The sequence below is a fragment of the Sapajus apella genome, unplaced genomic scaffold (genome assembly GCF_009761245.1).
Source record: "Sapajus apella isolate SASKATOON/1434 unplaced genomic scaffold, GSC_monkey_1.0 scaffold89, whole genome shotgun sequence".
Lineage (NCBI taxonomy): Eukaryota > Metazoa > Chordata > Mammalia > Primates > Cebidae > Sapajus > Sapajus apella.
In genome coordinates, this window is record NW_022437029.1 from 1,168,892 (window position 1) to 1,183,937 (window position 15,046).

At 39.3% G+C, this 15,046-nt stretch overlaps 1 protein-coding gene across 6 annotated transcripts in view; it reads right to left on the minus strand.

Moving 5' to 3' along the window:
* Positions 1-15,046, minus strand: part of TMEM131 (transmembrane protein 131) — a 240,839-nt gene that overhangs the window by 89,730 nt on the left and 136,063 nt on the right. For all 6 annotated transcript variants that reach the window (XR_004261859.1, XM_032255357.1, XM_032255360.1 and 3 more), the window contains one exon: positions 9,157-9,280. Coding sequence is in view for 5 of the 6 variants with exons in the window: in XM_032255357.1 (XP_032111248.1) it covers positions 9,157-9,280 (124 nt within the window). In the remaining variant the exon portion in view is untranslated. The remainder of the gene's footprint in view (positions 1-9,156; positions 9,281-15,046) is intronic.

A 15,046-nucleotide genomic window follows, 5' to 3' on the forward strand; every position in this document is an offset into this window, starting at 1 on the left:
AAAAATATGAAAAAAGTTTTAGAATTACGGTATGCCTATCCAAGAACAGTTGTAGTGTCAATGAAGAGATTCATAAGGCCTATGTTTATTATTGAAAATGTACCCAGAGGAAAACTGGTTTCCTTTAAAGTTTTTGGCTGGGTGTGGTAGCTTACGCCTGTAATCCCAGCACTTTGGGAGGCCGAAGTGGGTGGGTCACGAGGTCAGGAGATCGAGACCATCCTGGCTAACATGGTGAAACCCTGTCTCTACCAAAAATACAAAAAATTAGCTGGGCATGGTGGGAGATGCCTATAGTCCCAGCTACTTGGGAGGCCGAGATTGTGCCACTGTACTCCAGCCTGGGCAACAGAGTGAGACTGTCTCAAAAATAAATAAATAAAATTTTTATGAAAACTTAATTTTATTTAAAAATGACTATATTCAAACAATATCCTTTTAAGGCCCATCCAAACTTCAAAGAGTTAGGAAAATCACCATGGAATGTTTAATTTTTAGTGCAGCTTTCTGCTGCTATTGGAACTGGACATCTAGTATGTAGCTGAGACCTGAGTTTCTAGTAATACCACTAAGAAATTGTAATTTTCCCAAGTCAGCTTTGTACCACAGCTCAGTCCCCGGGCTTTTTCCTTCCTTGGTGATCTCATTCAGATCCATGGCTTCACATCTACACTAGTGACTACTAAATTTCTATTTCTAGTCCAGTCCTTTCCCTCATATACCAAACTCAAATATTAACTGCCTACTTGCTACTTCCTCTTGGATATCCAGGAGATACCTGAAATCGAACATGTCCAAATTGTACTACTGATTGTACCTCTGAAACTTACTCTACCCTCTGCCTTCTTCAATTCAGCTGACTGCAACTCTGTCCTTCTAGTTGCTCAGTACAAAACTCTAGAGTTAATTTTGACCCTTCTCTTTCTCTCAACCCCACATCAGGAAATCCTGTTGGGTGTATCTTCAAAACACACAGGCATATCTCATTTTATTGTGCTTTGCTGTACTGCACTTTGCAGGTAGTGCAGTTTTTTGTTTGACAAATTAAGAGTTTGTAGCAACCATGCAAGCAAGCCTACCAGTGCCACTCTTCCAACAGCAAGTACTCACTTTCTATCTGTGTCACATTTTGGTGATCTTGCAGTATTTCCAAGTTGTTCATTATTATTGTATCTGCATGTTGATCTGTGATCTTTGATGTTGCTATTGAAATCATTTCGGGGCACCACAAACTTATAAGCTTGCCATATAAGACGGCAAGCTTAAATTGAAAAATGTTATGCATGTTCTCATTGCCCTACCAAATGCTGTTCTCCCAACTCCCTTCCTCTCCCACTTAGGCCAATTAGTAGCCCTACAATGGCCTATAAGTGTTCCAGTGAAAGACGACTTGCACATCTCTCACTTCAAACCAAAAGCTGGGAATGATAAGGTTAGTGAGGAAGACATGCTGAAAGCCGAGAGAGGCTCAACGCGAGGTCTTTAGTGCCAAACAGACAAGCTATGAATGCAAAGGAAAAGTTGTTGAAGTTAAAAATGCTACTCTAGCGAATACACACATGATAAAGAAGCAAAACAGCTTTATTGCTGATAGGGAGAAAGCTTTAGTGGTCTGGATAGAAGAGCTAAGCAGGCACAGCATTCTTTTTTTTTATTTTTATTTTTGAGACAGAGTTTTGCTCATTGCTGAGGCTGGAGTGCAATGGTATGGTCTTGGCTCACTGCAATCTCCGCCTTCTGGGTTCAAGTGATTCTTGTGCCTCCACCTCCCAAGTAGCTAGGATTACAGGCACGCATCATCACTCCTGGCTAATTTTTGTATTTTTAGTAGAGATGGAGTTTCACCATGTTGGCCAGGCTGGTCTTGAACTCCTGATCTCAGGTGACCCACCTGCCTCAACCTGCCAAAGTGCTGGGACTCCAGGCGCGAGCTACCACACCTTGCTTTGCCATAGCATTCTCTTAAGCCAAAGCCTAATCCAGAGCAAGGCCCTGACTCTCTTTAATTCTACAGAGTAGAAGCTACAGAGAAAGCTGGAAGCTAAAAGAGACTGATTCATGAGGTTTAAGAAAAGCAGCCAACCCTATCACATTAAAGTGCAAGATGAAGCATTAAATGCTGATGTTCAAGTTGCAGCAAGTTATCCAGAAGATATAGCTAAGATCATTGATGAACATGGCCACACTGAATTAAGATTTTCCATGGAGATGAAACAGCCATCTAGAAGATGCCATCTAGAGAAAAGTCAGTACCTGGCTTCAAAGCTTCAAAGGATAGGCTGACTCTCTTATTAGGGACTAAGGCAGCTGGTGATTTTAAGTTGAAGTCAGCGCTCATCTGCCATTCTGAAAATTCTAGAGACCTTAAGAATTATGCTAAATCTACTCTGCCTGTGCTCCATAAATGCACAACAAAGCTTAGGTAACAGCACATCTATTTATAACATGGTTTACCGAATATTTAAAAACCACTGTTGAGACCTACTGCTCAGAAAAAAGATTTCTTTCCAAATATTACTGCTCGTTGACAAGGCAATTTCTCACCCAAGAGCTCTGGTGAAAACGTACAAGGAGATGCATGTTGTTTTCATGCCTGCTAATACAAGATCCATTCTGCAGCCAAGGATCAAGGAGTAATTTCAGGTTACAAGTCTTATTATTTAAGAAATATATGATGGATCTGGGCAAAGTCCATTGAAAACCTCCTAGAGGAGCCACCATTCTAAATGCCATTAAGAATATTTGTAGCTGGGCACAGTGGCTCATGTCTGTAATTCCAGCACTTTGGGAGGCTGAGGTGGGTGGATCACCTGAGGTCAGGAGTTCGAGACCGGCCTGTCCAAGATGATGAAACCCTGTCTCTACTAAAAATACAAAACAGAAAAAAAAAATTAGCTGGACGTGATGGCATGGGCCTATAATCCCAGCTACTCAGGAGGCTGAGGCAGGAGAACTGCTTGAACCTGGGAGGCAGAGGTTGTAGTGAGCTGAGATTGTGCCTGTGCACTCTAGCCTAGGTAACTGGAGTGCACTCTGACTCAAAAAAACAAAAAACAAAAAACTCGGCCAAAGGAGGTTAAAATGGCAATGTTAACAGGAGGTTGGAAGAAGTTAATTCCAACTTTCATGGATGACTTTGAAGGGTTCAATATTTCAGTGGAGAAGTCACTGAAGATGCAGTAGAAACAGCAAGAGAACAAGAATTAGAAGTGGCATATGTAGATGTGAATAAAACTTGAATGGAAGAGGAGTTGCTTCTTAGGGATGAGCAATAAAAGTGGTTTCTTCAGATGAAATCTACTCTTAGTAAAGATGCTGTGAATATGCTGACATGACAGCAAAGGATTTAGAATACTACATAAACTTAGAGGCAGGGTTTGAAAGGATTGACTCCAATTTTGAAAGAAGTTCTACTGTGGGTAAAATACTATGAAACAGCATTGCACACTACAGAGAAATCTTTTGTGAAAAGACAAATCAATGGATGTGGCAAACTTCATTGTTGTCTTATTTTAAGCAATTGTCATGGCCATCCCAACTTTCAGCAACCACCACCTTGATCAGTCAGTGGCTGTCAACACTGAGGCAAGGCCCTCCACCGGCAAAAAGATTACGACTTGCATAAGGCTGACATGATCTGTTAGCAGTTTTTAATTTTTATTTATTTATTATTATTTTTAAATGCACCTCTAGAAGATCATTTCAGCGATTGTTAGCAGTTTTTAGCAAGAAAGTATTTTTGAAATTAAGGTACATACATTTTTTTTTTTTTTGAGATAGTGTCTTGCTCTGGTGCCTTGGGTAGAGTGCAGTGTGTCATCTTGGCTCACTGCAATCTCCACCTCCCGGGTTCAAGTGATTCTTCTGCCTCAGCCTCCCGAGTAGCTGGGATTATAGGTGCCCGCCACCGTGTCTGGTTAATTTTTGTATTTTAGTAGAGACACTGTTTCATCTTCTTGGCCAGGCTGGTCTTGAACTCCTGGCCTTGTGATACACCCACCTGGGCCTCCCAAAGTGCTGGGATTACAGGTGTGAGCCACCACGCCTGGCCAGGTATCTATGTTTTTTAGACAAAATGGTATTGTACTTAATAGGCCACAGTATAGTATAAACATAACTTCTATATATACAGGGAAAGCAAAAAATTCTGTGACTGGCTTACTACAGAGGTCTAGAACTGAACATGCAATATCTCCAAGGTATCCCAAGTCCAACTCCTTTCTTCACCTCTTCCATGTACCACTCTAGTCAGAATAATTATCTTCTTACCCTGGAGTACGGCAACAGCCAATGTGACTGGTGTCCCTTGTTCTATTTTTGATGAACAAAGATCCTTTTAAAACCTAAGATACGATTTCATTCTTCTGTTTAAAACCCTTTGATGGCTTTCCACGTCAATCAGGAAAGAGTCAAGTCAAATCAGTTTGTAAGGCCCTTCAAGGTCTGCCCCCTTACTTCTCTTCTCACCCGTGCTCACTCTGGTCTAGCTGTCTTTGCACAACAGGCCTGCTTCCAACAACAGAGCCTTTGTACCACTTGGTTCTTTTCTTTCACATATTTCAGTTTCCTCTACATAGTCCTCCTACCTCACCCTCTTTTGAGTCTTTGTTCAAATGTAACCTTCTGAATAAAGCCTACCCTGACCACCCTATTTAAAATGGCATCACCTTCCTTGTGAACTCCTAAGCGTCTGATCCTATACTCTTTTTCTGACCTTGTATCATCTTCTAAGATCTTATAAAATCTATTTATTTATCATGCTTGCCTTCCCTCTGCTGCTGACTTTACCCAATCACCCCCCGCCCCGCAAGGTATGTATGATAAGCATCTCTGTTTTCACTGATAAAAACAAAGTGCCTGGCACTTAAGTAGACACTTAATAAATATTTGTTAAATTAATTTCTTATTTCCACATAGGTGGAGTGGCAAAACTATTTTTAATTTACATTTCTTAAGTGTTTTGAACTGCAAAAGTAACAAGTACTTATTTTACTTAGTGCTACAGTGCCAAGATGGCTGAATAAAAAGTTGATAACCCCAAACTTCCACCATTCTCACCTTTCTCAGGTTATCCAGTTAACCTGGCAAATCTATCTCTGCTTTATTTATTCCAGCTCTTATTAATATACCCAAATAAATATGCAAAGACTTTTTGCTTTTTATAAAAATGGTATTATATGCCAGGCATGGTAGCTCAAGCCTGTAATCCCAGCACTTTGGGAGGCCAAGGCAGGCGGACTGCTTGAGGCTGCACGTTTGAGACCAGCCTGGCCAACATGGCAAAACCCCATCTCTACTAAAAAATATAAAAAATTAGCCAGGCATGGTGGCAGTCATCTATAGTCCCAGCTACTAGGGAGGCTGAGACACAAGAACGGCTTGAACCCAGGAGGCAGAGGTTGCAGTGAGCTGAGATCATGCCACTGCATTCCAGCCTGGGTGACAGAGTGAGGCCCTGTCTCAAAAAAAAAAAAAAAGGTATTTTATTCTACTTTACAATATGGTTTTCTTACATATTAGCATGTCATGTATATTATTTCAGATCAACAGACAGAGACCTATTTCATTCTCTTTATTATCTGCATAATATTCCATACTACTGCTACATCACATTTTGTTCAATTCCCAGTAATGTCACGGAATCAAAGTTTAACCTAAAATAGAATAATGTCCTTCTATATCTAATTAAAATGATCATTAATATTTATTAGTGCCCTTCAACCCATGAGAAGAGACTGTTCATTAAGTATACTGAAATAAGTGAACTATAACATTTTAATTTTAGTCACAGGATGAAACAAAGTTTATCCTAGTTAATCTTCAGTTTATCTGAAAATTTAATCAATCAAAAGGTTCTAATCAATAAAGAAAACATTTTTGTTTCTTACTGTGTGTAAGGCACCCCATTTCCACAAGCCAAGGAACCAAAATTGGACTTGTATAGAATATTGTTATAAAAATCGGTATTTTTCTGATGTAAAATACATGTTACATATTTTATGGCCCATATACAATATGGTCATGAAAGAGGAATGGCCTACAATGCATTCTTACTATTATGTAATTTTTAATTATAATTAGATAATTATATTCAATTAGCAGATAATTACACAAACTTATATACAGAGAAATAAATTTTCATATAACCAAACCCCTTACCTCTCTTATCATTCCTGTTCTTTTTAATTTTCAGGTGGTCTTAAAATAAAAACTTTAACAAAATTACTTGCATGTGTGTGTTAAAATACAATTATGTGAAACTTGGTTTGAACAATAATTAAAAAATAGTCTTTTCTGTATTTTCTACTTTTTGGTTAATGTAGAGATGTTAACAGCAAACCACTAAAAACTCTGAGTTATAGACAATGTTTTACTGTCAAAGAAATAAGACCTGACCAGGAATTCTGAGCATGACAAAGGTAATTAGAATAAACATAAATATTTTGCTCTCCTCCACATAAGAAACTCTATTCATCTCTCCCCAAGGCTCTTATTATTGGCATAAAGCTGAAGTAGAGAGGAAATAGGTTATTTTTTCCCCCAAGAGTTCATTCCATCTCTCCCCTCTACTTCTCGAGCATCTGGAGTCAGTGTCTTACTGTAGGGGGAAAAAAAAAGATATATTTATATATAGAAAAAGGTCCCTGGGAGAGTCTAGTTCAGAAATGTCAAGTTAGTAGCCTTTAGCTTATGTTGTTTGGCCCATACTGTCTTTCTAAAACTAAACTGATTTTCAATCTATGAAGACTGGAAGATACATGAGAATTCTTATTTCTGACTCTTGGGAAATCAGAACGGCACGTGGGCTTACACTCCCAACATGATAACCACTGCCTGGCGCCCAGTGGAAGTTGATCTCTTTGAATGGTCACATGTTCTCTAAGGCACCCCCTCATCCCACTTGGCTTGCTTCCCCCATTTATACTGTTTACCTAGCCCAGTAAGAATTTGTTTGCAACTTCTGTTCTAGTCTCTATATCATGATAGCAATGAAAAAAGTAAAAACCCTGGCCTTTAACACAGGTGAAACTTGGAGTGCTCAGAAACAACAAAATATTGCTTGACTTAGCAAAAAGCTAACAAGTTAGAAATAAAAGGTATAGTGCAGTTGTGAACTATTTTTGAACCGATTGCATTTTTATTTCACAATTTTGCCCTTTAACTCAACATGTCTCTGCATACTGATAATGCCTGAAAGCTGGATGGTTTCATTATACATAAATACATCTCTCTATAGAAGCTGTTAGGTACAAGCCACTCACTGAAGTGTAATATGATACAAATCACTGGGGATGCTAACAGAACACCTACACCTTCACCTTGGCTCCTGCCACTCACTGCACGACTGGGGCAGATCTCTCTGGAGCTCGGCCTGTGTATACACAGGTCTCTTCCAGCATTAGAATTATATTACTGGAGACAATTATCAACAACACATCTATAAAAAGTGTGAAAATATCTTTTAGTTAACAAAGAATAACTAACTCAAGGGAAAGCTATTTTAAGAAATAATTTAGAAAAGGGATATTTCTACAAGAATCACAAAAAAATTAAACTTTTTCTTACCAAAATAATATGCTGATTTATCAGTTCCTTGTTTATAAAATACTTTTAAATAAAAAGGTTATGCTTTTTTTTTTTTTACTCTAAAGTAAACATATGATGAAACAGGATTTTAGAAAGGAGAAATGTAAACATCAAATAACTGACATAAAAATACAGCAACCAATATCTTATATGCTTAAAACGGTTTCTTCTTTGTCGCTCAGTCACATCCCTTCAAAGGAGTCACTGAAAAAACCCTGGGAAGATGTAATTCAGTCCCATTCATTTTCTTCCCTCTGGGAAGATTCCCATGGGCAATCTACCCATGCCTCTGCCAATCTGCCTGCCCTGTGTTTTTTCCCCTATCCTCCTACACCAATCCTCATTTTTGTTTCCATAAATAACAAAATATTTTGTTAATTATTTTGGAAACCTATATGCTAAAGCTTTAGGTATTCTCTCAAATTTAAAATGTACTTAAGACACCATTTTTTTGGGGGAGGGTCAGAAAAAAAGTTTTTAATAACAAGTTAACATACTTACTACCAAAATTACAAATAAAATTTTAGATGATATTTGTGGTAAGGAGAACCTTAAATTGGTGCTTAAGACTTTATGCCCTAATCTCTGAGGTTGTGACTATGATGAGACACCATATCTGGGATTATTTACATCACATGGTAAAAGGGATTCTTCAGATATAATTAAGGCCACCAACCAGTTGACTTTTAGTTAATCAAAAGGGAGACTATCCGGAGAGTCCTGACCCACTGACAGGAGCCCTTTAAAAGCAGAGTTTTCTGTTCTTGTAGTTTGCTGAGAATGATGTAGGCAACGGTGGGGGGCGATGGAGATAGCAAACCACCATGGCATGTATGTACCTATGCAATAATCCTGCAGGGTGCAGGATGTGCACATGAACCCCAGAGCCCAAATACAATTAAAAAAAAAAAAAGAAGAGTTTTCTAGCTGGAGGCAGAAGACACCGGAGAGGTACAAAGTGCCAGGGGAAAGATGTGTTGTTGCTGACTTGAAGATGGATGGCCTGTGAGAAGGAATCTGGGGGTCCTGAGGAGCTGAGAGGGGTCACTAGCAAAGAGCCAGCAGCGAATTGGGGGCTTCCACAAGGAACCTAATTCTCCCAACAACTTTAATGAGTTTGGAAGTGATTTCCCCTCAGAGCCTCTGAATAAGGACTCAGCCCAGACGACATCTTAATTTTAGCCAGCGATGCACTGAACAAACAACTCAGTGTGCTTATGACTTACAAAATTGTTGTCACAAGCCTCAAGTTTGTGGTAATTTATTATGTAGCAAGAAAAAACTAACACAATGCTAAGGAATTACCTATGATTAGGAAGGAAAATAAAATCTACTGAATGTAAGAATGCTACTTTTTTCAGAGTATTTAAGGTTCGCTGCTGATTTCTTAAGCTGTTTCATGTTGAGAAAAACAATGTGTTTAATCATAGAAGTAATCATCCTTAGGAAGTGGAACAAACAGATCTAGGCACAGGTTTGAAATATTCAAACAGCAAGTTATTAATCAATAAAAATCTAGATGTTTCAACTTCAAGCTCAGGAGAGATCATGTATAGCAGAGAAACTTACCCTATTTTGAAAAAATGATGCATGAAAATGTGATGTTGTAGCAGATATTGATACTAAAGTAATAGTTTCTTCAGAACTAGGATTATGTAAGTAGACTTTTTCCATTTTTGGCATTCCAACTGGTCTGTAAAACAAAAAGAAAATTATCACAAATACTTCAAAGATAATTCTAATTGATAAGATGATTTCTTTTTTTTTTTTTTTAGACGGAGATGGGGTTTTTTTACCCTTTCCCGGGTGGGAGGGGGTGATCTCGGCTCACCGCAACCTCCACCTCCTGGGTTCAGGCAATTCTCCTGCCTCAGCCTCCTGAGTAGCTGGGATTACAGGCACGCGCCACCATGCCCAGCTAATTTTTTGTATTTTTAGTAGAGACGGGGTTTCACCTTGTTGACCAGGATGGTCTCGATCTCTTGACCTCGTGATCCACCCACCTCGGCCTCCCAAAGTGCTGGGATTACAGGCATGAGCCACCGTGCCCGGCCCTGATAAGATGATTTCTAGTTGTTAAAAAATTAAACATCAAAATTGTTAGACAAATACATAGCTTAATATATTAAAATGCTTTCTGAATTTATTTATATTTAAAATTACACATAAAAATGCATTTAGTCATTCAACAAATATTTCCTGAGTGCCAATTATGTCATGTACAGTGCCAGGTGATGGGATACAATGAAGCAAAGTCTCAGCCCTGTGAGGCTCAGAACCCAGTGAGGCAGTGGGCGGGGTACAGAATGGTCAGCTCCTTTTCTTTCTGTACCACCACCCTGCCTCCTACCAGTTGTGAGTTGTGTCCTCTTCTCCTCAAATTCCACGAATACGTGCTCTTCATTTTAGGGGCGGAAATTGAGTGGCAAAGTTGTGTGAGGCGATCTTGTGAGTTAGGGGATTTCACTATACTCATTTCATAGATGAGAATACTGGGAACACAGAAAAGTTAATTAACTGGCCAAAGGAACACTTCGAACCTGGATGTGAATCTAAGTCTTCTGGGTCTATTTTGGGCTCTAAATGCCAGTACTGAACTGCCTCTTCTCAAAGCTAAACACACTAAATGGTCTGAAATCCACAAATCCATTTTAATGTCTCCCTTGAGTATCCGTGTTATGGTTTGCCTTAAAAGTGAAACTTTATTCTATAGTCCACTTACTACTTCTACAGCTAATCTTATTTGCATAGGCCTCTTAACTTCTACAGCTTCCTTGCTTTTTCTCTCTACCTACCCCCAGACACCCACTAGTTATTAGGTTCCTTCCTAATCTCACATGACCCAACCTAAACAAGTAACTCTGTTTTCAATCCAGACCTTCCACCTGAGCCAGGCTAGTTCCATGGGCAATCTACCCATGCCTCTGCCAATCTGCCTGCCCTGTGTTTTTTCCCCTATCCTCCTACACCAATCCAAACCCTTATTTTCTAAATACACCATGGAATACTATGCAGCCATAAAAAATGATGAGTTTGTGTCCTTTGTAGAGACATGGATGAATCTAGAAACCATCATTCTCAACAAACTGACACAAGAACAGAAAACCAAACACTGCATGTTTTCACTCACAGGTGGGTGATGAACAATGAGAACACTTGGGCACAGGGAAGGGAACAACACTCACTGGGCTACGTGGGGAGGGGAGAGACAATATGGGGGGGGAGGATGGGGAGGGGTAACACTAGGAGAAATGCCTGATGTAGGAGACGAGAGGGTGGGGGGAAATGTGGCTTGTACGTACTTATGCAACAATCCTGAGGGATGTGCACATGTACCCCAGAGCCCAAGGTACAAAAAAAAAAAATATATATATAGTCTTCTTTCACAAGGTCCTCTCCTCATGCAACCATTTTGGTCCATGGTTTTTGAAATTTTACATTTTATAATTCACATTTAATAAGTTTGCATATAAACCTCAAATCCCAAGCAGCTGAAAAACGCAGAACCAGAACTGCATTTTATATTTGGTTCAACTGTCCACCATACTTTTTTTCTTCAAGAAGTTCTGTCCCTATCTTTCTTCAATTTAGTTTATTACCTCTAATTCAAGACTTGGGAAAGTTGATAAACAGTGAACAGCTGATAATTTTCAATAGTTTAAGAAAATGGAATGCAGGTGAAAGGGCAGGGCATGATGGCCAAACAGAAGGCTCCACCAATGTCCCCCTCCCAACAGAGATACTAAATTCAACAACCATGCAAAAAAAGCACCTTCATAAAAACCAGAAATCAGGTGAGCACACATAGTACTTGGTTTGGTTTTAACTTCTTATCACTGAAGTTCATCATATTCTCCTCAAATTCCATGAATATGTGCTCTTCATTTTAGGAGTGGAAACTGAGTGGCAAAGTTGTGTGAGGAGATCTTGTGAGTTAGGGGCTATTATACTCATTTCATAGATGAAAACAGTGGGGCACTGAAGAGGGTAGGGTAGAAAGTCTTCAGTTGCTAATGCCACCCTTTCCCACCCATCGCTCTCCACCTGGCAGCAGCCAAGTGGCACAGAAAGAGAGTTTGTGCACTTGGGAGAGGGACAGTGCAGCGACTGTGAGGCTGCAAGGGAACTCAGTGCTGCCCTGTCACAGCAGAAAGAAAAATCTGGCTGAACTCGGCTGTTGCCTGCCCAGGGAGAAAGCATTTAGATAAGCCATGGTGTGGTGGGGTGGGAACTGCCCATCCTAGCGGTCCTAACTTGAGTTTCCACTAGCCTTGACACCTCAGGCTAAAGTGTTCTGGGGCTCCAAGCCCAGCACAGCACTAGGACTCTCTTAGGAGTCCTAGTGGCCTAGGGCCTAGGGTCATAAACACTGTAGTTCCTAAGAGAGTCCTAGTGCTGTGCTGGGCTTGGAGCCAGTAGACTTGAGGGGCATGTGACCTAAGTTTTTATCAACGGATGAATGGATAAAGAAAATGTGGTACATATACACAACAGACTACTATTCAGCCATGAAAAACAGTACTCCATTGTGTATATGTACCATATATACCACAACGTATATATGGTACATATATATAGTGGAGTGCTTTTCAGCCTGTCATTTGCAACAACCTGGGTGGAGCTAGAGAACATTATGTTAAGTAAAATAAGCCAGGCCCAGAAAGACAGACTTTCCATGTTCTCACTTCTTTGTGGGAGCTAAAAATTGAACTTATGGAGATAGTAGAAGGATGGTTACCAGAGGCTGGGAAGGATAGCAGGGGGGATGGGTGGAAGTGAGGATAATTAATATGTACAAATAAATTGAAAGTATGGATAAGACCTAGCATTTGCTAACACAACACTGTGACTATAGTAAAAAAAGCTTAATTTTACACTTAAAAAGAACTAAAATATAAATGGATGGTTTGTAACACAAAAGATAAATGCTTGAGGTGATGACTATCCCATTTACCCAGATGTGATTATTATGGATTGCATGCCTGTATCAAAATATGTAACCTATAAATATATATATGTACTATATACCCACAAAAATTTAAAAATAATTGGGAAAAAAAGCAGCAAATCAATCAGGGGCTTTGGGTTCCTTTAAAGACAGTGAATTAGTACCTGCTGGCTCTCCATGTCATCTTCCCTCCCCCACAACAACAATGCTGAAAAAATTTATAAGTTAGAGGGAGGTACTGACTCTAAGAAATAGCCAAAAAATAGTGAGACAATCTTGGGAGAACTGGAGGCTGCCTTAAAGTGTCAGGTGAGGGAAAGTGAGTGGGAAAGGGCAGGCTGAGCTGACAAGAGAGGCCAGGCTAGGGGAAGGCTTCCAAACTTCCTTCCCTGTCTGCCTTGAGATACAGCCTGTTTCTTCAACCTAGAACAGAAAAGCTTGCCAGGGTAAGGAGCTGTTGAGCAGCTGCCCTTGAAATGCTCTCCTCTAATGTCTATCTCTGGTCCTACAAAGTCCTCGGGCTACTGAATTATTATTTAGGAAGACATCTTTGTCCCATGATGTCTAAGCATTGTCCTAAGCATTGTCAGTTAAGAGTGTTGACAAATATGGGGCAATCAATAGTTCTTATGTGTAGCTGTAGATCTGGGACTCTCCATTTTGGGGATCATCTCTCCTCTTAAATTCACAAGAAGAGACAAAGGCCAGGGCTTGGCCTTCTGCCCTTCTCAATATGCATTACCAGACAATAGCTCGTAAGTTCACACACCCAAGTAACAAGATATGTTTGAAGTAAAGTAGATAATACACAGAATGTTGTGATAAACTGTAATGCTGTCTATTCTCCTGGTCAAACTTGGAACAGAATGTTGAATAGAAGTGACAAGAATGGGGCCAGGGCCAGGGGCGGTGGTTTGCACCTGTAATCCCAGCACTTTACACTTTGGGAGGCCGAGGCAGGTGGATCACCTGAGGTCAGGAGTTTGAGACCAGCCTGGCCAACATTGTGAAACCCCATCTCTACTAAAAATACAAAAAGTTAGCTGGACGTGGTGGTGGGTGCTTGTAATCCCAGCTTCTTGGGAGGCTGAGGCAGGAGAATCGCTTGAACTCAGGGGGTGGAGGTTACAGTGGGCCAAGATCGCGCCACTGCACTCCAGACTGAGACAAAAAAAGAAGTGACAAGAATGAATCTCCTTGTCTTGTTCTTGATGTAGGAGGAATGTTTTCATTCTCTCACCATTATGTATGATGTCAGCCTTGGGGTTTTCATCATAGATGCTCTACTAGGTTGAAGAAAATCCCGTCTATCCTAGTTTTTAGGCATTATTATCATGAAAGGATGTTGTATTTTCTCAAATGCTTTTTCTGTGTTTATTGACATGATTATTGGTTTTCCCTGTATTATGTTAATTGATTTTTTTGATGTTAAACTAATCCTGCATTCTTGAGATAAATGTCATTTGGTCATGGTGTATAATCCTTTTTAGAATTTGTTAATATTTTGTGGAGGATTTTTGCATCTATAGTCAGAAGAAACATTTGTCTATATTTTCTTGTGGGGTCTTTTGTTTTGGTATTAGAGTAACACAGACCTAATAGACTAAGTTGGAAAGCTTTCCTCTTTCTATTGTTTGGAAGAGTTTGGGAATAATTGGTATTAATTCTTCTTTGAGTGTTTCATAGAATCCACAAGTAAAGCTATATGGATCAGGGCTTGTTTTCTGGGAAGTTCTGAAATGATTAATGCAAACATTTTACTTGCTATAAGTCTATTCAGATTTTCTATTTCTCTGTGAGTCAGTTTATGTATTTTGTGTCTTTCTGGAAATCTGTCCATTTCAACTAAGTTAATGAATTTGTTAGCACACATTGTTCATAATATTCTCTTGTAATCTTATTTCTATAAGGTTGATAACAATGTTACCTCCTACATTTTCAATTTTAGTAATTTGAGTCTTTTCTGTTTACTCCCTGGTCATTCTAGCTAAAGGTTTGTCAATTTAATCTTTTCAAAGAACCAATTTTTGGTTTAGTTGATTTTCTGTTATGATTTTTCTATTCTGCATTTTATTCCCTCTCTAGTTTTTATTATTTCTGCTTGCTTTAGTTGGCTCTTTTGCTAGTTTTTTGAGGCAGAAGGTTAGGTTTCTGATTTGAGATATTTTTGCGTGTTTCCTTCCCAGCAATGTTTTTGCTGCATTCTGTAAGTTTTGATATGCTTTGTTTTTATTCATCTCAAAGTGTTTTCTAATTTTCCTTTTGATTTATTCGACTCACTGATTATTAAGGAGTATATTTATTATCCCAAGACTTTTTTGTTTTTGATTTCCAATTTATTTCGGTAGAAAATGAAGTCATCAGAGAACATACTTTGTACAGGATGAGTATCTCTTACCTGAAATGCTTGGAACCAGAAGTGTTTTGAATTTCAGATTTTTTCACATTTTGAAATATCAGCACTATACTTATCAGTCGAGCAACCATAATCTGAGAATCTGAAATTCTTCA